An 18,151-nucleotide genomic window follows, 5' to 3' on the forward strand; every position below is an offset into this window, starting at 1 on the left:
TGAATCATTAGTCAGACTCTGTGAAATCAAATATTGATGCAGCAGCCGTTTACAGCTCTCATTAAACACTGCACTTACATGCAGAGTATATGAGTCCTGCAGTGTTTCTGTTAGCACACAGGCCACAATTACGCGCCACAAAAATAAAAACGTGACTCATTCAGAATTCACTGAGATTTGTGAACCGTGCACAGAACAATAGTAAATGACTTCACTTGACTTCAGCACTTCTTTCGTAAACATACCCATTTCCCCAATCTGTCACTTTGACAGTTTATTATGTCAAAGGGTAAAGACGCAACAAAGATCCATCTAGAGATGAAACTAGATCCTTTCCCAAAAGAGGGGACAATTGAAAGTCAGGAGCATGGGGAGCAATTCCACACGGTGTGGAAGATGGAAGATGTGGCCCTTTACTATTTTTAAATTTGTTTAATTGGGCGCGAGTATAAATAGGGGAATGCAGTGGGGGGCCTCATGATTCATGGACAAGGTCTCTGGACCCTGCGGGGGGGTCTTAAGGGGAACTTGTGCCCCCAGTAAACTGGAACTGAGGCTGAAGTCATAAGTCTCCATCTCTGAGCTCCCTGTAGTGAGAACCTGACTCTCTGGATTGATGATGTTAAAGAAGCAAGCTGCTCCTTTGTGATTGCAGCTGGCTGGTGTGGGGTTGCAATGGAGGGACAGACAACAGGAAAGGAATCAGATTTTCAGATTTCAAATAGAGTCCGGGGAGAAGGACCTCCAAGGCTCTGGCTTCTTATAACCTCTATCACTCTTTCTCAAATGCTTCCCCCATGTCCAGGCCAGATGGGGGACAACATTACTAATATCTACACGGGCTCACCCATTATGTAATGCGGGGCCTCCTGAGCAACAACTGTTCTCGCTGAGGGCTAATGTGAAAATGACCCGGCCAAAGGTGCAGGACAAAAAAAAAGTATGAAGCAATCAGCTTTGGATATCTGTAAGGCGACCCAGGTTACCATAATAACATTTAAAGAGATTAGTGTGACAAGTCCCAGTGTGCAGGCCGAGTCTCGCATGCTAGCCTTGACGAGGGGGGTCTGAGACACCGCACCGAGTTTTAGGGGTGAAACCCGGTTCAGCAGCAGCTCTGGAGACACAAATAAGTAGAAAGAGTCTACCGAGCTGAAATCCCTCACAGGTAAAGATCATAACATCGGAGAAGTGAGATGGACACAGTGGGTAAAAAAAACATTACTTCATACTAATCTAATGACAGCGAAGGAAAACATTGGAGATTCTCAGCGGATTCGGCTGAAATTAGATTACTCTTGAACAGGAAAAGAGTTGATGTGCCTCTGGTGTGTGAATGTGTTCTGGCAGCTGAAGACAAAATATTAAGCGTGCAATTAAAAGAAGCTGAGGTTGCAGTACGGACTACTGTGACTTTCACTTTACGAGAAGCAACACTTACACATCAAAGGGAACGTGTTTTTGTCAGTGAAGCATTTGGGATTTGTGCAGCAAAATTAAAATCTAAAAAAATAACTTTTATATTATGCTATATCAATAGCAATATAGAGACAAAGGCACCAATCACACCAATGCGGACATTAGGTCAGACTCACGTGCCAGGCTACCATTATTGCACACTGCTTCTTCTGTGCTGCCATGTGAAGCGCAGCATTCCTGGGGTCTCCCAGGTCAGGCCTGTTAATGAGTAGCCGACCGGGGGCTGTGGGCCAGTCCCAGGCCAGCGCCTCACCTCTCCAAATCAAATAAACTGAGGCCCATTTAACCAAACACATTGTCCTAGATCATGCAAAGGGAGTGCAAGCACTGGTGTAATACTCACACCACTGATACAAAGAAAAGAAAAAAAAACTCTAAAAGGTTTGCATACTTCTCTTTGTGGGACAGTGTGTAGAGAATAGTATTGTTGTTGGAAGCTGTGTAGATGGGAAGATTTTGTAACGTAAGGCCAACATGCTTTATGAGAGAGAGAGAATGGTTGTACTGGTACCTGTGAGGATATGAACTGGCCAGGTTGAGAAGCTGGAGCAATAACCTCGGGCTGTCCTTCCAGCCACGAAATCTTCAAGGGGTTTTTACTCAGGCCAATTTCATTTTTAGCTGCCAGCTCCTAAAAAACACAAAAAAGGTCCATGAGTGGATCTTTGGTTACGTTTCTCTATCAGTATTTTATTAGGACAAAAAAACACTCTCCGTGTCCGGATAGCTGTAAGAAATTGTGTTGTGTCCTTCTTACACCTGGGTATTATATAAATATGAAGAACACATGTAGACAAGGACAACGGTGGATTGTAACTGGGCCAACTCCCAGAGCAAGACTGGGACCTGGAGTTGGACAGGCAGAGACCACAGAACCTGTGCCCAGATCCCTTTAGACTGGCAGGCATGCTCTCTGGAGGGAAACCACACGTTGTGGGGAGGAAACCCCAACAAAATAGTACACCATCAAGACAAAGGGCCCGAGGATCCAGACAGTGTGGAACAATGAAGCGGCTCAAGTTCTTCCGTCCAATGGTTCCCATCAGCACAGAGAACTCCACGCTACAGAATGACTGAAACATTAGTTCAGGTTGCAGAAACTGTCCTGAGGCTGGGAAATCTATGACAAGGCGTCACTTTTAGTAATAACCAAACTCAGCAGGTAACCAGAGACTTTGAGGAAAGTAAGTGGTAAACAAATGTGGCTGCATGAAAATGTCTTGTTTTGGAAGAAGATGTCTAGAATTGAACAAACCGAATGAGGACACTGACCGGGGAAGAGTTGGGTACTTACAGCTGCTCTCACGGTTGCAAATTCAACCACAGCGCTTCCTCTCTTCTTACTCGATACGATCACATTCGAAACGTCCCCATACTAGAGGTAAGAAACGGGAGAATAAAAGAAAAGTCAAACGGAGGAAGAGGAGAGATGCAGAACATTCAAATAAGTACCTCCTTTCACAGCAAAACCCATAAGTATGAAAACATAAATCATACTGTATGCAGACTGAAGCACTGAAAACACGGGTGAATATAAAAGACTTCTGGAATAAAAGTTAGGATTTAGTGTGTGTTTGGTTATTAAAACTGAACTCTAATGATAGGGTTTGTGTGTTTGGGACTGAGTTAGTAATACTGCAATGAACATCATGTACAAATGTCAGACAAGAGGCAATATTGGATCATTTTAGCTATTCCTTGTGCAATTGCATTTGATAAACAATATTTTTGGTTGAAAGCTGAAATTAGACGCGTCTCTCATCCAACTTCCTGCCACAAATCAAAACAGGAAGGAAAGGTTGGCCACAAAGGGGAGCCGGGCAAAGAGCATCTCAGACGTTCCCACATCTCCGTCCGAGAAGAGGAGGAAGAGTAGAAACCCGTCTTAGCAGGGGAGACAAAAACCTGATCCCCACTGAAGGCAGCCGATAGCAGAGCAACGTCGTTTTTTTAATCCCTCGTTTTTTTTTTCATCATTTATAACTGAGGCCTTTTGTCTGAAACCTCTCCCCGACTAACGCAGGGGCTTGTGGGACAGGAGGAGGATGGACGTGGCTTTAGAGAATCTCATCCTGTGAAAATGTAGCTTTCTGGGAACGGGAAAGTCCAGGAATGCTAATATCTACGAAGGACACTCTGGAGCAAGCCAACAGTGACAAAAGAGACTCTCAGAAGGCCCGTTTCATAGAATCGAAATGTTTTTAACACGTTTTGTTCCCCTTTTAAATCGACAAATTATTTTTAGCCGCCAAAGTACACAAGTCTGCACACGTACGTACGCACGAGTATACACGTAGCATACTTTCCCACACAGCGGGGCTATTTTGACTTGCCCAAAACATTAACCGTCACTCACTGGAGCTTGCCATCTCAAACACAAGCTTTCCCTGAACTGTACTCTCTTTGCCTAAGAATTTAAAAAAGGAGCAACACTTTTTTTTCTTTTTTCTTCCACACAGTATTTATGATGACACAGCCCTCCTGCCTGGAGCCATATTGATTTAGTTCGTGCAAAGGAGCAATTCATACGTCTTTTTTACGGCCAGCTTGACGTCACTGACGCTTACCCTCTCCTCATTTCAGGCCAACCTATGCCCCACCAAAAGCCCCCTGTGACGGATCATAACATAAGGTGGTACTGGGTTGCATGAGAAGAGCACATTTCCTAACGCCTCCCTTGGCACTGCTTAATCACCTGGTAAGAGGGGCACAAACAATGGCGTGCGTGGCTGTAAAAGGGCACTACAACATTGCCCTCAGCACTTTCACGGCAACAAAACTTAATGGGCCTCGTTTAAGGGGAAGAATAAAACAATCTACAGCGCTGATGTCATGCAGACCTCAAATACGGCCGGACTCTGCAGGCGAGTGCGATACCGCGGTAGCTCTGCTTTGGGGCCGCAAGAATAAAAGAGAGAAAATTCTGTCGTTATACAATTCATGGAATTTTATATTTCAATATTATTATTTATCCTTATATATCGAATTTCAAGAACATTTGATTGGAAAACAATTCGTAGATTAAGTACTCTGTTTTTGGTTCATCCAGTCGATTATATTCCTCACATTTATACTTCGTCACATTAATGCAGAATTCCTGTAAAGCAGTCTTGCTCATTCACTTACAACACTGCCTACAATGTCCTAAAACGGATATAGTAAAGAGGTAGTCACCTGGGTAGCTTCTTCAAGGATTATTTCAGTATATTATTCAATCCAAAATGGGACCTTACTGATACTCTGTTGTGTGAAAAGATAGATGTTTTGCTGCAACATTGTGGAAGTACTTGTTTACATTTTTAGGATGTGTACCTTTTGCAGGAGTGTGAAAAGAATGTCTTGAGAGTAGCCTCCATTCGTCTCGTCATCTTTTTTACACTTCCACTTTAACTGAGAAAGAAGACAGAAAGGAGAGGCTTTTATTAGTCACGATTTTCAAAAATCAAAAAATAGAAGTGCGTGGTATGCAGTAGAGCACACTTGATTAGACTCCGCTGATGAGGACACAAAGTATGCCAAGTAACCTTGGCAGTGATGACACACAGACTAGCATAACCATCAGGACAGGCTGGAGCTATGGGAGAGAGACTTTGTTAAACTCTTGGAACATCACCCCGGCACCACCTGTGAAACCTGCAGTCAATTTCCATCCGTACCAAAAGGTGACTGCCGGACAGCTACAATGGTAAGAAAACGAACACACGCACACACGCACACGAACACGAACACGCACACAGTCGTTTGCTGCTTTATTGATGTTGAGAATGTTAAATAATCTCCTGTAATGCCACATCATTGTGAATCAGGTTAAAGATGCATTAGTCTTACCGCACAGGAAAAACATTGTTCTCAGTCTGAGTCTAGAGACAACATAAGAACGTGACCCGTGATAACATCAGTCTTACAGCTGCTGTTTGTTTTTCTAACTGAACACACAAATGTCGGGGAATACGCTGCTGCACTAGATGGCTATGGACTTTTAAAACCAGATTTAATGTCTAAACACATTAGCTAACATCCCCAGTGTCCGTTAATATGCACAGGCTCGGCCGTTTCCAGGAGGAAATATAATAAGCTCTCTCTTGGCATAGTTACAGGTCTCCTGAGGACGTCAGGCCGACTCTGGAGGAATGGGCTCAGTGGTGAGACAGCGTTTGTGGTCCCCAAAATAATGAATTACAAAATGTCTTAGGCCATATCAAAAACCCCCGTTGAGGTTCCGCCTGCACTTTCACTCAGATGGAGCCGTTCCTGTTTTTCCATCTCCCGGCGTTACTCTAAGAGCCGCAACCCTCATCCTGACCTCTCCGTCTCGTCCACTGACTAGAAGCCTTACCTTCAATTTGGGGGTCACATTGTTCTTAAAACATCCCTCCACTCCTGAATCTGATAAAAAGAAAAAAGAAAAACATGAGAGGGGAATAAGATAAGTGAAGTGAAAAGACAAGGAAACAATTGTTTTGTTGAGGAAAGAAACGCAGCACTCGAGATACTTTCTGGCTGTCATATGGTAGACGTAAGGCCCTTAGTACAGGCCGGTGATCCACCGGGTGCCTCTCGAGAACAGACAGAGCACTGATCGAGTGGAGGGCTGGGGAGGCCTGACTGCGTGCAAATGGAGGAGACTCAAAAGACGTGCTGACGATGCATAAGTAATTGTCCAGCCACAAAAATGGATCGAAGTCCAGGGCCAAGAATCAGTACTTCCCCTTAAATACACACACTTCTATGGTCTTATTTTACAAGAGTCTTACTTTTTTTTTCTTCATGTCTCCGAAATGGAGACACTCTCGCTTTAAAGCAAAAGTATTATCAGGCGGTTAAAAGTTTGATGGAAAACTATGTGTGTGTGCGTGGTGCTTGGCATTGCTCTGTTACCAGATTTCTTACTGCCAAGAAACTAAAATAGACTTCTTCAAAGTGCAAAAGATAAATTCAAAAATACATTCAGTTATTTTTATTGTTCGGGAACCTGGTGACTGCTGTGGTTTGACTGACAGCGTGACGGTTGGGAAACAGAGGGAGGTTTTTCAGGATCGTAAGAGGACTTCACTGGATCAAACTGGATTCATCCGAGCAGAACGGCCCTGCGCTGAACATGTTTGGTTAACCTGGACCCGGAGCAGACTTGGCTCGGGTTAAATCGTGGAAGTGTACATACGTCCGTCTCCCGCTTGCTGCTGCTGTGCTCCTCTCTCTCTCTGGATCTGCTCCCTGATGAGCCTCTGTTCCTCCTCAAGCTGCCGGGATCCCTCCTCTCTCAAACGGGCTATCTGGTAGAAACAGACGCATGCGATACAGTAACGTGCTCAGGCAGACACACTGGTTATGAATCGTTGTTCTTCTTCTTCACCTATACGACTCTCCCATTCTAAGACAGTCTGTCTGCTACTCTGTGTTTCCAGGAAAGTGTGCAGACTATTTGATTTCCTCTGTTAAGGCAACGATCCCTTGAGATGAGAAAGATGGAACAGTGCCACCTACTGGCTACCTCCTCTCCCACACGGCACGTGGCCACATATTTATATGCATTTAGCACATTAAGCACAGGCCATGACTCAACCTTGGAAGCATTCACACCATTTTTTTTTTAATTTATCATTGGCTTTCTTAACAAAGTGCACCAAGTCATGCAATATCACCTATAATGGGTTTACTGATCATTGTGATACGTCAGTGAAAACAAATAGCTTCTCTCAGATGCAGCCTTTGTTCCCGACCCAAGTCTTTGGTAAGATTTCAACTAAATCAGAAGGGAGTATTTGACGAAAAACAGAATAAAAACACCTGGGTGTGCTCCAGAGGTTCCTGGATGCACTGGAATACCTTGTTGCCAGTACGCTGCTACAGGCCTGGAGTACAGTGACTTTTTTTCGACATCTTGTCATGTTTGGTGCATTTCTCATGCGGTTTCTATAAATTCTCTTACCTCTTCTTCAAGCGTTCTAGTGTTTTGCACCTCATCCTGGCTCTGAGCGTCTGCTTGTTGCTCTCTGGTCTCCAAGTCTGTCAAAGCAACACACACACACACACACACACACACACACACACACACACACACACACACACACACACACACACACACACACACACACACACACACACACACACACACACACACACACACACACACACACACACACACACACACACAAAGCCAAGTGTGAAAACAGACAAAACTGTGCAAAATAAATTGATTCTTTCATAAAAGCTGCTCTTGTTTAATTTCCTGCTGGACAATCCATGCTGTCAAAATATATTAGCCGGTGTGTTAAACCTGGAATATGTCTGACAAAAACATGATTTAGCATAACCTTTTACAATCCTAATTAAACAAACTGCTGTGTAATGAAAGCCTCGAGAGATGCTGGAGGAAAAGGGACTCACCAAGCTTGATTTTCTTTCTCTTATCATCTAACTTCCTGTTTCTTGCTTCTGCTTGTTTCTTGGCAGCGCAGATCTTGTCATAGGCAGCCTAGCAACAGTATTAGAAACCGGGATGAATCATGTCTCTGTGAGAGTGCGTATCAGCAGTTATGACTGTTGTTGGGAGCCATCAGTGGCCCTTACCTTGGCAGCAGCATCAGTTAACACCTCGAGAGCCTGGGACAACTGGTGGAAGAGCTCCACTTGAATAAAAAAAAAAAAAAAGGGAAGACAATGAAAATTCAGCTACTGGATGCACGTGGAAACACTTTTTCTTTTTGCATTTTACACATGGATGTGTGGCTACAATTAACTGCCAATTGTTATACAAAAGAAGGCGATGTGGTGTGAAGAAAGAGAAGAGAACATTGCATCTAGAGGCGGCTTAGACCGAAAGAGGCGTAATGTGCTCAGCATTATATCTTCAAGCTGAAGCGTGGACACGGGGCTGAAACAAACATTTAATGCTTTAAAAAGGTGCCGCAAGTATCACGAAAAACACTTTTCTCCAATGACACAGACGTGCATTCCGACGCGGACCCTTGGCCTCTCCGTCTATCTTTCATTAGAGCACCTCGAGGGGCCACTGCCACAATCACCACGCATGACTCCGCCTCCCTTGTTGTTGTCATCACACGCGCGCGCACACACACACACACACACACACACACACACACACACACACACACACACACACACACACACACACACACACACACACACACACACACACACACACACACACACACACACACACACACACACACACACACACACACACCACAAGCCCAGTCTCCTTCATATAACCGCCGCACTACTGCACCATTCTAGACAGGCCTAATCATTCACTGATGGGAGGCCTACCGGACCGATACTGTTACTCCCTGTGGGGACTAACAGGAGGCTCTGGAGAGCATGCTGGTTACCTACACGCACATAATGGGCTGGAATGAAATCCAACTGGGGGGGAGACCTGCCATGCCCACTAGGCAGCTCAGTGTGTCACAACATGGGGGGGTTAAGGAAAGTGGGGAAATATTGGGGGGGGGGGGGTCCTTCAGTCAGTGAGGAATCATGACCCCCCAGTCACCTCTTACATGAGTACAACCTTCCCCCGAGGAGCAGCAAATCCCAAGACTTGCTCGGCTCTCGTGCGATAGAGACGGAGTCTGTCCATGTGCGGGTTCAAGTGTTGAGGCCCTCCAAACCACTTCTTTTCCATTTCAGGGAAACCGACCCCCTTCCTCTGCATTACCCCTCTCAACCCAACCAAACCAATTTCACAGTTTCTTTTTTTCTTGACATGATCAGAAATTGTCTGAACTATCCAGAAACCACATAAACCTCACTTGAAACCACGCCTCATGACCAGTCTTTTGTCCAAGGTGCCTTTTTTTTTTTTTCTTCTTTTCTTTTTTACCCTCCTGACAAAAAAAAGAAGCTACATTGTGATTTCCTGCTCTAATTGTTGACATGCTGGTTGGCGACAGGCCGCAGAAGGACTCGAGCTGAAGAGGGATGGAGTGTGGAGAGGCTGGTGGCGGTGGTGGTGGTGGTGGTGTTTGGCTGGTCATGTCTGGCTAGAAAGCCGGCAGCAGAGACGGCCGCTGGTTAGACGTCCTACAGAACTTCTGCGGCTTGGCCGTCTGGCAGGCTACAACTTGCTGAGAGCTCTTACTCGAGAGCATTCATTTTTGGTTTTGGAGCACGATGGCCGCTCACTCAGTCAGACGATTAACGCCAATTCTTCAGAAAAACAACGCAGCGATTGCATAAGCAAATAACACATCTGGGAGACTGACAGAGGTCAGTGGCTCAGAATGGAGAGACGGTGAAGACAGACAGGTGAACACACCAACGCGCTCACTCACCTGCTTTTGGGTTGTCTGGATTCTTGTCCGGATGGCATGTCAAGGCTTTCTGTCGATACGCTTTCTTGATCTAGGAGAACAACAGAAGAACCCCCGGAGTTATGTAGAGTGGAAAATGTTGATTAGGACCCAAAGAGATCTTGGCAACGTGAAATTCAAAATTCTTACTCCCGGTACCAATTATCTTTATCCTGTCGTCCTTGGCCCAGAGAACCAAAGTCTGAATAAAGGAATGATGGTCCCATTGAAATAATGGCACAAAGGGTAACGGTCTGACATGAAAGCACGGGGGGTGAAATGTGGTCTGCATTTAAATTAAATAAAAAGACGGATTGTATTGTGTGGATCAAATCAACACCTGGGCGGATCCTCTGCTTCGTGTCCGTCTGACATGTTGTTAATGGACTCTAACCACCTCGGCACACACTCCACAGTGAATTACCCGCACAACAATTCCAAACTATTCTCCGGCCCGCTGCCAGGGAGCAAGATGAATGTGTCGCGAGTTGCAGCCTACTATTAGTCCACCTTTATTCAAACTTTAAAAAAATGTTACAACAACATGCACAAACAGAGTGCCATTGTCTATAACACATCGGAGAAGGCTGTCATTAATATCTTAGGCAGGCAGCCAAAACCGGGTTTTTTTTGCGGGGGGGTTCAGAGAACCAAAGCGGAAAAACTAAACAATACTTGTGAGTATTGTAATGTCATGTGAGGTTTTAGTTAACTCTAGGTCACTGCTTGGAATGTTAACCATTCATTGGTCCTTCTGGGGACCGGTTAATGACAAGGTGGTTTTCATTAGATCTCTGCTCCTCTGGAGAAAGAAGGGAAGCGGGGAAACTTTCCGTGGAGAACCAGAGGGGGCTGAAGCCTCAAATAAAGCGCACGCTCATATGCGTTTCATGCTAAAGGACTTGGCACACACACACACATCCCCCCCGAATATCCGAGCTCAGACACACCGACGTAATCTTTCTCACCGGTCTTAATCAGTCATGCCCGCGTTCTGCACGCTCTCACATTTTTAGCAACTCTCCGAGACGGTCAGCTTCGGCACATTGGGCTGAACGCCTGCTGTCCACGGTACCAGAGCGGAGACATCCAGCCTCCAGTGAACCCTCTGGAGCTGACACGGCTCAGAGAGCTCCGAAATGTCACAAGTCCTTTCTTCTCTCTCTTGGTCAACATCAGCTTCTTTTTCTGATTGTTCCAGTAAATGAGAACCTGGTTGATTGAGAGGGCTTTGAGAGACTAGAAATCCTTTTTAGATTTGTAGTCATGCGCTTGGCACACAGAGCCTTCCTACGGATCGAAACTGACACATGGGGCTGTGGACCGGAGCCAAACACGTAGAGTACGCTTACTATTGGCCTTACTTCCCCTTTTAAGCCTCCATGTCTCCTTCTCCCTTTTTCTTTTCTCTGTGCTCTCCATCACACTCTCAGGGCTTTGTCCAAATTTCTCCAAAAGACTTTTTGGTGAAGTCGGTGCAAGAAAGGAAACGAAAGCTCAAGTTCAAATGTATCTTCAACCATTGGTCTGTACCAGTGTGATAAACAGTTTTAGTTCTTCGACTACAATTTTATGTATTTCTTTGCTGACCATTTCCTAAAGAGTTCAGGGAGGATTTCTTTCACGAACACTCCAAGCAGCGATTGGTTTCCATAAACTTCCAAATGTTCAATTACAATAAAATCCATGATATTCAAAACAAATCAATTATAAACACAATCCACCACAGTGAACAAGTCTGCATTATTTCTTACAGTCCTTTAAGTGCTAACGCCGTGTCCTCGGTTCACACTCACTCCACTTCTCATGTTCATCGTCACCTGAAGCCAGCTGATAAGATAAACACATCTCCACATCTGCCGGAGACACAGCAGATGTTTGACTTTGTCAGGACCAAAACGTCTGGCCGGCTGATGCTGTTCGACAAGTACGACCTGTCATCATTGATGCTGTTCTGGTGGAGAGCGGCTATTGTTGCATGTCATCAGCTCTGTTAAGGATCTAGTTGACTCCTCCTCCTCCTCCTCCTCCTCCTCCTCCTCCTCCTCCTCCTCCTCCTCCTCCTCCTCCTCCTCCTCCTCCTCCTCCTCCTCCTCCTCCTCCTCCTCCTCCTCCTCCTCCTCCTCCTCCTCCTCCTCCTCCTCCTTCCGTTTCGCTCCCTCTAGCATCCTTCACGACGTCTTGTCTCCGCTGCGCCTCCGGTGCCGTTTTGTTAAATAATACATGATTACTCCCATCGATGCCGCAACACGCAAGCCTTAATTGATGCTGGAAGACCCTGAAGCCCTTTGGTCCTACAAACTAGAAGCCGAAGCGGGCCAACTTCTGAAGAGGTTAGCACATGTGTTGGATAAGAGCACTCAGATTGAGTGGCATCTTCCTACGAGGACTAGTCAATTACTGTCGTTATTATCTTTGTGCAGTTCACCGTGAGCTTTTAGGGCCGGCTCCTGAAGCAATAATGAGTAAGACTGTGTCAAGAGAAAACCACAGGAGCCCAGATGTTGTCCATTGCCCCCTAATACGAGCAGAAATGTTAGTATTTGAGTCGGTTGTGACATCTATCTTTTTTTTAAATTCTAATTATTTAAGATTGTCACATGCCTTTGCAGAAAGGTCAACTATTTCCCACGCTTCAGCTTGCAGGAGGAGCCAAGAAACCGAGGACAGACTGATCACACAGCAGCAGCAGCAGGCCTAGAGTAGCCTGACGGTTAGTGCCCGGTGAAAAACAGACTCTCTGTACCCGCTTGATCCCTGCATGCACACATCTTGTCCTCATTACACCAATCTTTGGTGGCAATTATAGCTGACAAACTGGTCCTAGTGCAGCCTCAGCACAGCCCCCTCGTCTGTGTGGCTGATGAGCTGCCTGATCTGCCACGGGCCCATCCTCCTTAATTACAACGCTGCGCTATTTACGGGACGCTATCAGCTGGGGGAAAATAATAAGAGGCGCAGCGGGGGGGGAAACGGAAGAGGAGGAACCGGAGAGACGGGGCAGAGATGATATGACCACAAGTAATAAGAAAAGATTTGACGTAATGAAGAGAAACAGTGAGACTCTGTGATGGACTTTCCATGTGTTGGTGAATCTGAGGAAACGAACTCTAGAAGTCAATCTTCACATCTTGATTCAGATCACCGTGTGTTGTCATTCTAATGATTTCAACCACATCGCAACTGAAAACTAACAAACTTGTGATTCTGGTTTTTGTTTACATCATATGTGAAAAAGGTGTGTCTGGTATGTAAGAACTGTGGAACACAGATCAATGCATTAAATCAAACCGTATACACTGCAACACATCAGGTACACTACAATGCAAGTAGCTGAATAAACCACAACACATTTTGTGTGGTCTTGACTGCTACCATTGTCTCACCAAGCAATCTGTTGTAGGTACACACACTTAGCAGTTATTACCCAAGTCCTGCTGACACGCATGAGAATGACTCTTTAAATGGTGGATAGCCTTCAGCGTCAGCTTCCCGCCGCACAAGGATAGAGCAGAACCCCCCGGTCATCCGTAGTCATTAAATCACAAACTCCGACATGCCGGTTCCTCCAGCATGTATCAGCCAGCCACGCCCATAAGGTCAGGAGCAGTGATAAGAGGAAAAGGATGCTAAACAGAACCAGGAGGAGATGCAGAGCGTAAATCTCCTACGTCAAGACAGTGTTTTACAAGCTGTGGCAGAGCCCACATAAACAGGCTGTGGGATGCGCTTTATCCCCTAAACAACATGCCCGATAGTGGTGGTGCAGCAGCGGGTAAAATAACTGGGATAAGTAGCCCATCTGATGACATCTGTCTTTACACACTTGATTGATTTTTGACTCTATGCACCACACACACACACACACACACACACACACACACACACACACACACACACACACACACACACACACACACACACACACACACACACACACACACACACACACACACACACACACACACACACACACACACACACACACAAACACACACACACACACACACACACACACACACACACACACACAATCACTCTCGACCATCACCAGACCTCACAGAACCAGCCTTCTGGAGCCTCAGTTCTACCCAAGCCATAACCGCTAACTTCCTCCAGGATAATCCTCCGGGGAGGACAGGACTTTGAAATCCAATTAAGAAATTACATTCGTCCCTCATTTTGGGCCGCAATTTTAATTTCCCATTGGGCTTGTGGATTCTAGATGCTGGAAACTGTGATGAGAGGAGGGAGGGGGGGGGGGGGGGGGGGGGGGGGGGGGGGGAGGCAGGATTCTGAACATTATGGTGAACCACTTCTGGACCGGGGAATGAAACACAGAGGAGTTGATTCAAAATTCTGCTTGTACTGTGCAGAGGTGAGCAGACCTGGTTTTGTAGAGATAGGTTATTACATCATTTCCCAGGCCTCGTCAGATATGTTTGTGATCAGACATGTTGGTTTCGTTTTAGACAAAGAACATACATGGACTTGGCAGACCACAAACCAAAAATGAATTTGGCATCCACGCTCTAGTAATTTATTAAGAGCTGACATAATTAGTCTATTAATCAATCTGTGATGATCAACGTGAAAATAACTGTCAACCATTATGATATTTAAAGAGAAATGCTAAACACTCCATATTTCTCATAATTTGCTGCTTTTCTCTGTTTAACAGTATTGCAAGGTTCTGGACTACGGGTCATCCAAAACAAGCAATTTGATGACGTATCCTTTGCATGTGCAAAATTGTGACCAAGTTCATGAACCAAACTATTAATTATCTATTCACAAAAATAACTGGCAGGGTACTTGATGATCAAAATTGATTGCAGCACTAGAATTTATATCCACTATCACCGAAGGCAAAACCTAAACTGATGCAACACCGCCACCATGTGGCCTTTTCGTGCATCACACCTCTGTCATTCAGCCATTAGCCGGTGTTTGACTTTTGCTACATGTGTCTCATTCACTGGACGTAGAAGTTCAGTCCTCGTTTTACTTACCTGGCATTTCTGTTCACAGAAGAAAAAAAAGACTCGTGTCTAGTTCACATGCACGAACACACACAAAAAACACACACACACACACACACACACACACACTGCTTTAAGCTCCATGATAGCATGCTAATATAGCCTCCAAACATGCCACACAGTCTCTCCTGGTGCGAACACAACAGCTGTGACATTCACCGTTCACTTAGCAGACAGTCCGGTAAACTGTCTGCTAAAACAGCGTCACCCAGTCTGTAATGCGCCTGTAAAATAGCGACTTTATATCTAGCTAACTAGCTTAACAGCTAGCTTATTTACACACCTCTTTCGATGTAGCAGTGATGTCAATACCGAGTAAACCATACAGATCCAGCTTCAGGATGTCCTTGGCCTTTCCAGACATGTCTGCAAACAACGAGCAACGACACCAATACAGAACAATAAGAAATGTCAACGTTTGGCGAATGCAGCTGTTTGTTGTTATTCCCGGGTCCAGGCAGCATGCGTGTTACGTCTTCGACCTATCAACTAGGAAGTGCACTGCAGTCTGGGAAATGTAGTTTTTGCTCCGTTGTTGGGTAAATGCAGAAACAACCTGGACATTTGAACCACATCGTGTACAGCCGTATTGTGATCTCAACAATTTATCTTTATTTTTATGTCAATACACCTTTTACACCATAATGATGCTTTGGTTTTTGAGGCTGTTACAAATATTCATAATTGGGAGTAAAAATGACAGTAAAGAATGTATTGGTCTTCATTATTTTACCGATGCTCAATTCTGTAAAGAGTTGTGACATTTGATATTTGAATAATCAAGTTATGTGCTAAACTACTCCTGTTGTAATGAGTACAGAGTGCTCTCTGGTGGACAAATTGTGTAACTCCTCACACTCATTCTAGTATTACATCTAGTTATTGCACATTTGCCAACATAAACACCAATTCTTATACATAATTTGATATCAGCGTATAGCCTGGCGATGGATCAGTTTGGTTCTACATGAATTATTACAACAGTTTACACCTTTGTTTTAATTTTGGGCAGCTGGGCTCCACCTTTGTTTACATTTGAATCAGTCTGCTTTTACTTTACCTGCATGACAGCACCTTGTATCAATTGTTAAATGTAAACAGAGACCTCTGCTGTTTAGACCATTTCATTTATTCATTTTTAGTTGTAGCTATATGAGCTATGATTATGGCTTTTCTGGGACAGCCTCAGGTTGTCGGCTAATGTGGTGTCCAAACTGGGATCCATGTGCTCTTGACTCTTGATGGGTGTTTGATAGCCACCAGCGGATCACCAGTAAGTGGAGGAATGCTAAGTTAAATACTAATAATACTTTGATTTGAAAAAGAAAAAAATTGAAAGAAGCAGCTGTTGCATCTTTTTCCACCACTGCTATCACACTCACTACCCAAAAAGCACATCAACATCTGGTATCTTGCATGAGGGTCCTTGGGACAAAATTGATAGTATTTTATACATAATTAATTTTCTTTTAATAACCCTAATGAAACTTCTAAAAGAGGAATTGTTTTTGTTTTCCAGATATGGGACTGTTGTTGTGTGGTTTAGTGATAACACAGCCACTGTTGGCACTATGGATCACACACCACAGTGATGCAGTGTCAGGAACATGTCCAACAGCTCTCTTTATCTAAAATACAAATAAATTAAAGGTTATGAAAAAGCCACATGTTTAAACATGTTACAACAGGTTGTTCAAAAACATTGCCGTCTCTCATGATATTAATCCAGAAGAGCTGTGTTACTGCCTCCTATTGATAATTTTTAATGACACTGTTACGGGAAACCTTGTACAAACACAGTAGAACTAAATCCTATAATCACGGACACACCTTTATAGAGGTCCTCATGGTAAAAGGTTTGACTGCAGGACTAGTGGGTTAAGAGTTAGTTTGTGCCTTGAATCATGGCTGAAAATCAAAATCACTCTAATGTGTAGGCCTGTATACACAACAATACATGAAAATTATGTTGACTTTTGGGAGCTTGTTTCCCAATGGGTTTCATGATCCTGTTCTTTGATGAGTAGGCCTATACGATTAGCTCAATAGCTTTTGTTGTTCCATTCAAACAAGGAGTGGTCATTGTTTCCCTGTGGCAGGCTGATCCTGCTGATCAGCAATCCTGCATATTATTTGATGTTGTAATTGAAGTACCCATGCTGCTGATTTCTCAGTGCTCTCCATGCTAGAAGCCACATTTTCTTCTGGATAAACAAAAACATGTTATGGTGCCGGCACTTTTGGCTCAGGGGACCTAAGGCAGCGTAACAATACGTTTACCACATAGATACTTTTCTCTGAGGCAGTGAAACTCTTGCAAGCTCAATTGCCTCGAGTCACAGGGGGAATGATCATGAATTCTCAACAAAATATCCAGATCCAAAGTCAGTATTGTCCCTCTGACAGTGAAGGTTGTTCAATTCAGATACGGAATGAAAGATTCTGTTGAAGATGTCTTTTCAGAATTATATGCATAAAAACAGTGACAAGAGACACTCAAAACACCGAATAATAATTTTAAAAAAACAATAACAACACTATTTCTGTTCATCCCAACTTTACTCTCCTTAAGGAGACATGCAAACACATTCAAGGCAGTTATTGCTTTTGCAAACTTCTTGTTATTCCAGTGTTTTTAGTCACAGGAACCTTTTGTTCATTAAAGCACATTTTGACTCCCAAGTCCAAGATGATTAAGAAATTGCTGAATTGTTATCTCCATGCACTGAATATGCTACAAGCTATAGCTCATGTCCTCTCATATCCCATTTCTATCAAGTAGTGGATCCAAACTTTGTGGGAGATTTTGACATTTCTAAACCCCTGGAGCCATGTAAACAAATCATAGAGGAAAGATGTGGCCTCCGTCTGGGTGTCTCTATGTCTGGATCCTGAATTCTGATTTAAATAATTCAAAGGATCATTTTGGATTAAGTTAAAAAGTAAAGAATGTTGGAGCATGTTGTGAAAAGGCTCTTCAGGGCAGTCCGACTCAAACACCCTGAGGCTCGGACATTGTCTCTGCAATAAACAGTATTAATTCAGAATGATGCTGCTTTGTTACTGCGACAGGCATCTTGTACTGTCAACATTTGTTGACTGGCTTGGATTAACTCAGGTTCATTTTCCTCTCGCAGCGACTGTCCGCCTGAAGTCAAATCCAGCTGATGGGATGGGGAGTATGGGAGGAGGCCTGCAACCCACTGGCTGCATTCCGCATCGCAATCAGCTTCAAGCCAGAAAACGGCAGGCAACACCAAGGCCGGAAATTAGGCAATTCTGCCTCCAAAATAAAACACTGTCCATGGAAACCTA

At 44.3% G+C, this 18,151-nt stretch overlaps 1 protein-coding gene across 1 annotated transcript in view; it reads right to left on the reverse strand.

Moving 5' to 3' along the window:
- The window catches only part of dnajc17 (DnaJ (Hsp40) homolog, subfamily C, member 17), a 30,463-nt gene extending 15,150 nt beyond the window's left edge, over positions 1-15,313 (reverse strand). Inside the window, exons 1-10 of the mRNA XM_076108355.1 lie at positions 15,120-15,313; positions 9,777-9,846; positions 8,050-8,108; positions 7,867-7,954; positions 7,409-7,485; positions 6,641-6,752; positions 5,816-5,865; positions 4,792-4,869; positions 2,774-2,854; positions 1,991-2,110 (exon numbers count right to left, since the gene is read on the reverse strand). Of these exons, the coding sequence (XP_075964470.1) occupies positions 1,991-2,110; positions 2,774-2,854; positions 4,792-4,869; positions 5,816-5,865; positions 6,641-6,752; positions 7,409-7,485; positions 7,867-7,954; positions 8,050-8,108; positions 9,777-9,846; positions 15,120-15,200 (816 nt within the window). The 5' untranslated portion in view covers positions 15,201-15,313. The remainder of the gene's footprint in view (positions 1-1,990; positions 2,111-2,773; positions 2,855-4,791; positions 4,870-5,815; positions 5,866-6,640; positions 6,753-7,408; positions 7,486-7,866; positions 7,955-8,049; positions 8,109-9,776; positions 9,847-15,119) is intronic.
- Positions 15,314-18,151: the final 2,838 nt, after the last annotated feature.

The sequence above is a fragment of the Anarhichas minor genome, unplaced genomic scaffold, assembly GCF_050575085.1.
Source record: "Anarhichas minor isolate MPS153535 unplaced genomic scaffold, ASM5057508v1 ptg000040l, whole genome shotgun sequence".
Classification (NCBI taxonomy): Eukaryota; Metazoa; Chordata; class Actinopteri; order Perciformes; family Anarhichadidae; genus Anarhichas; species Anarhichas minor.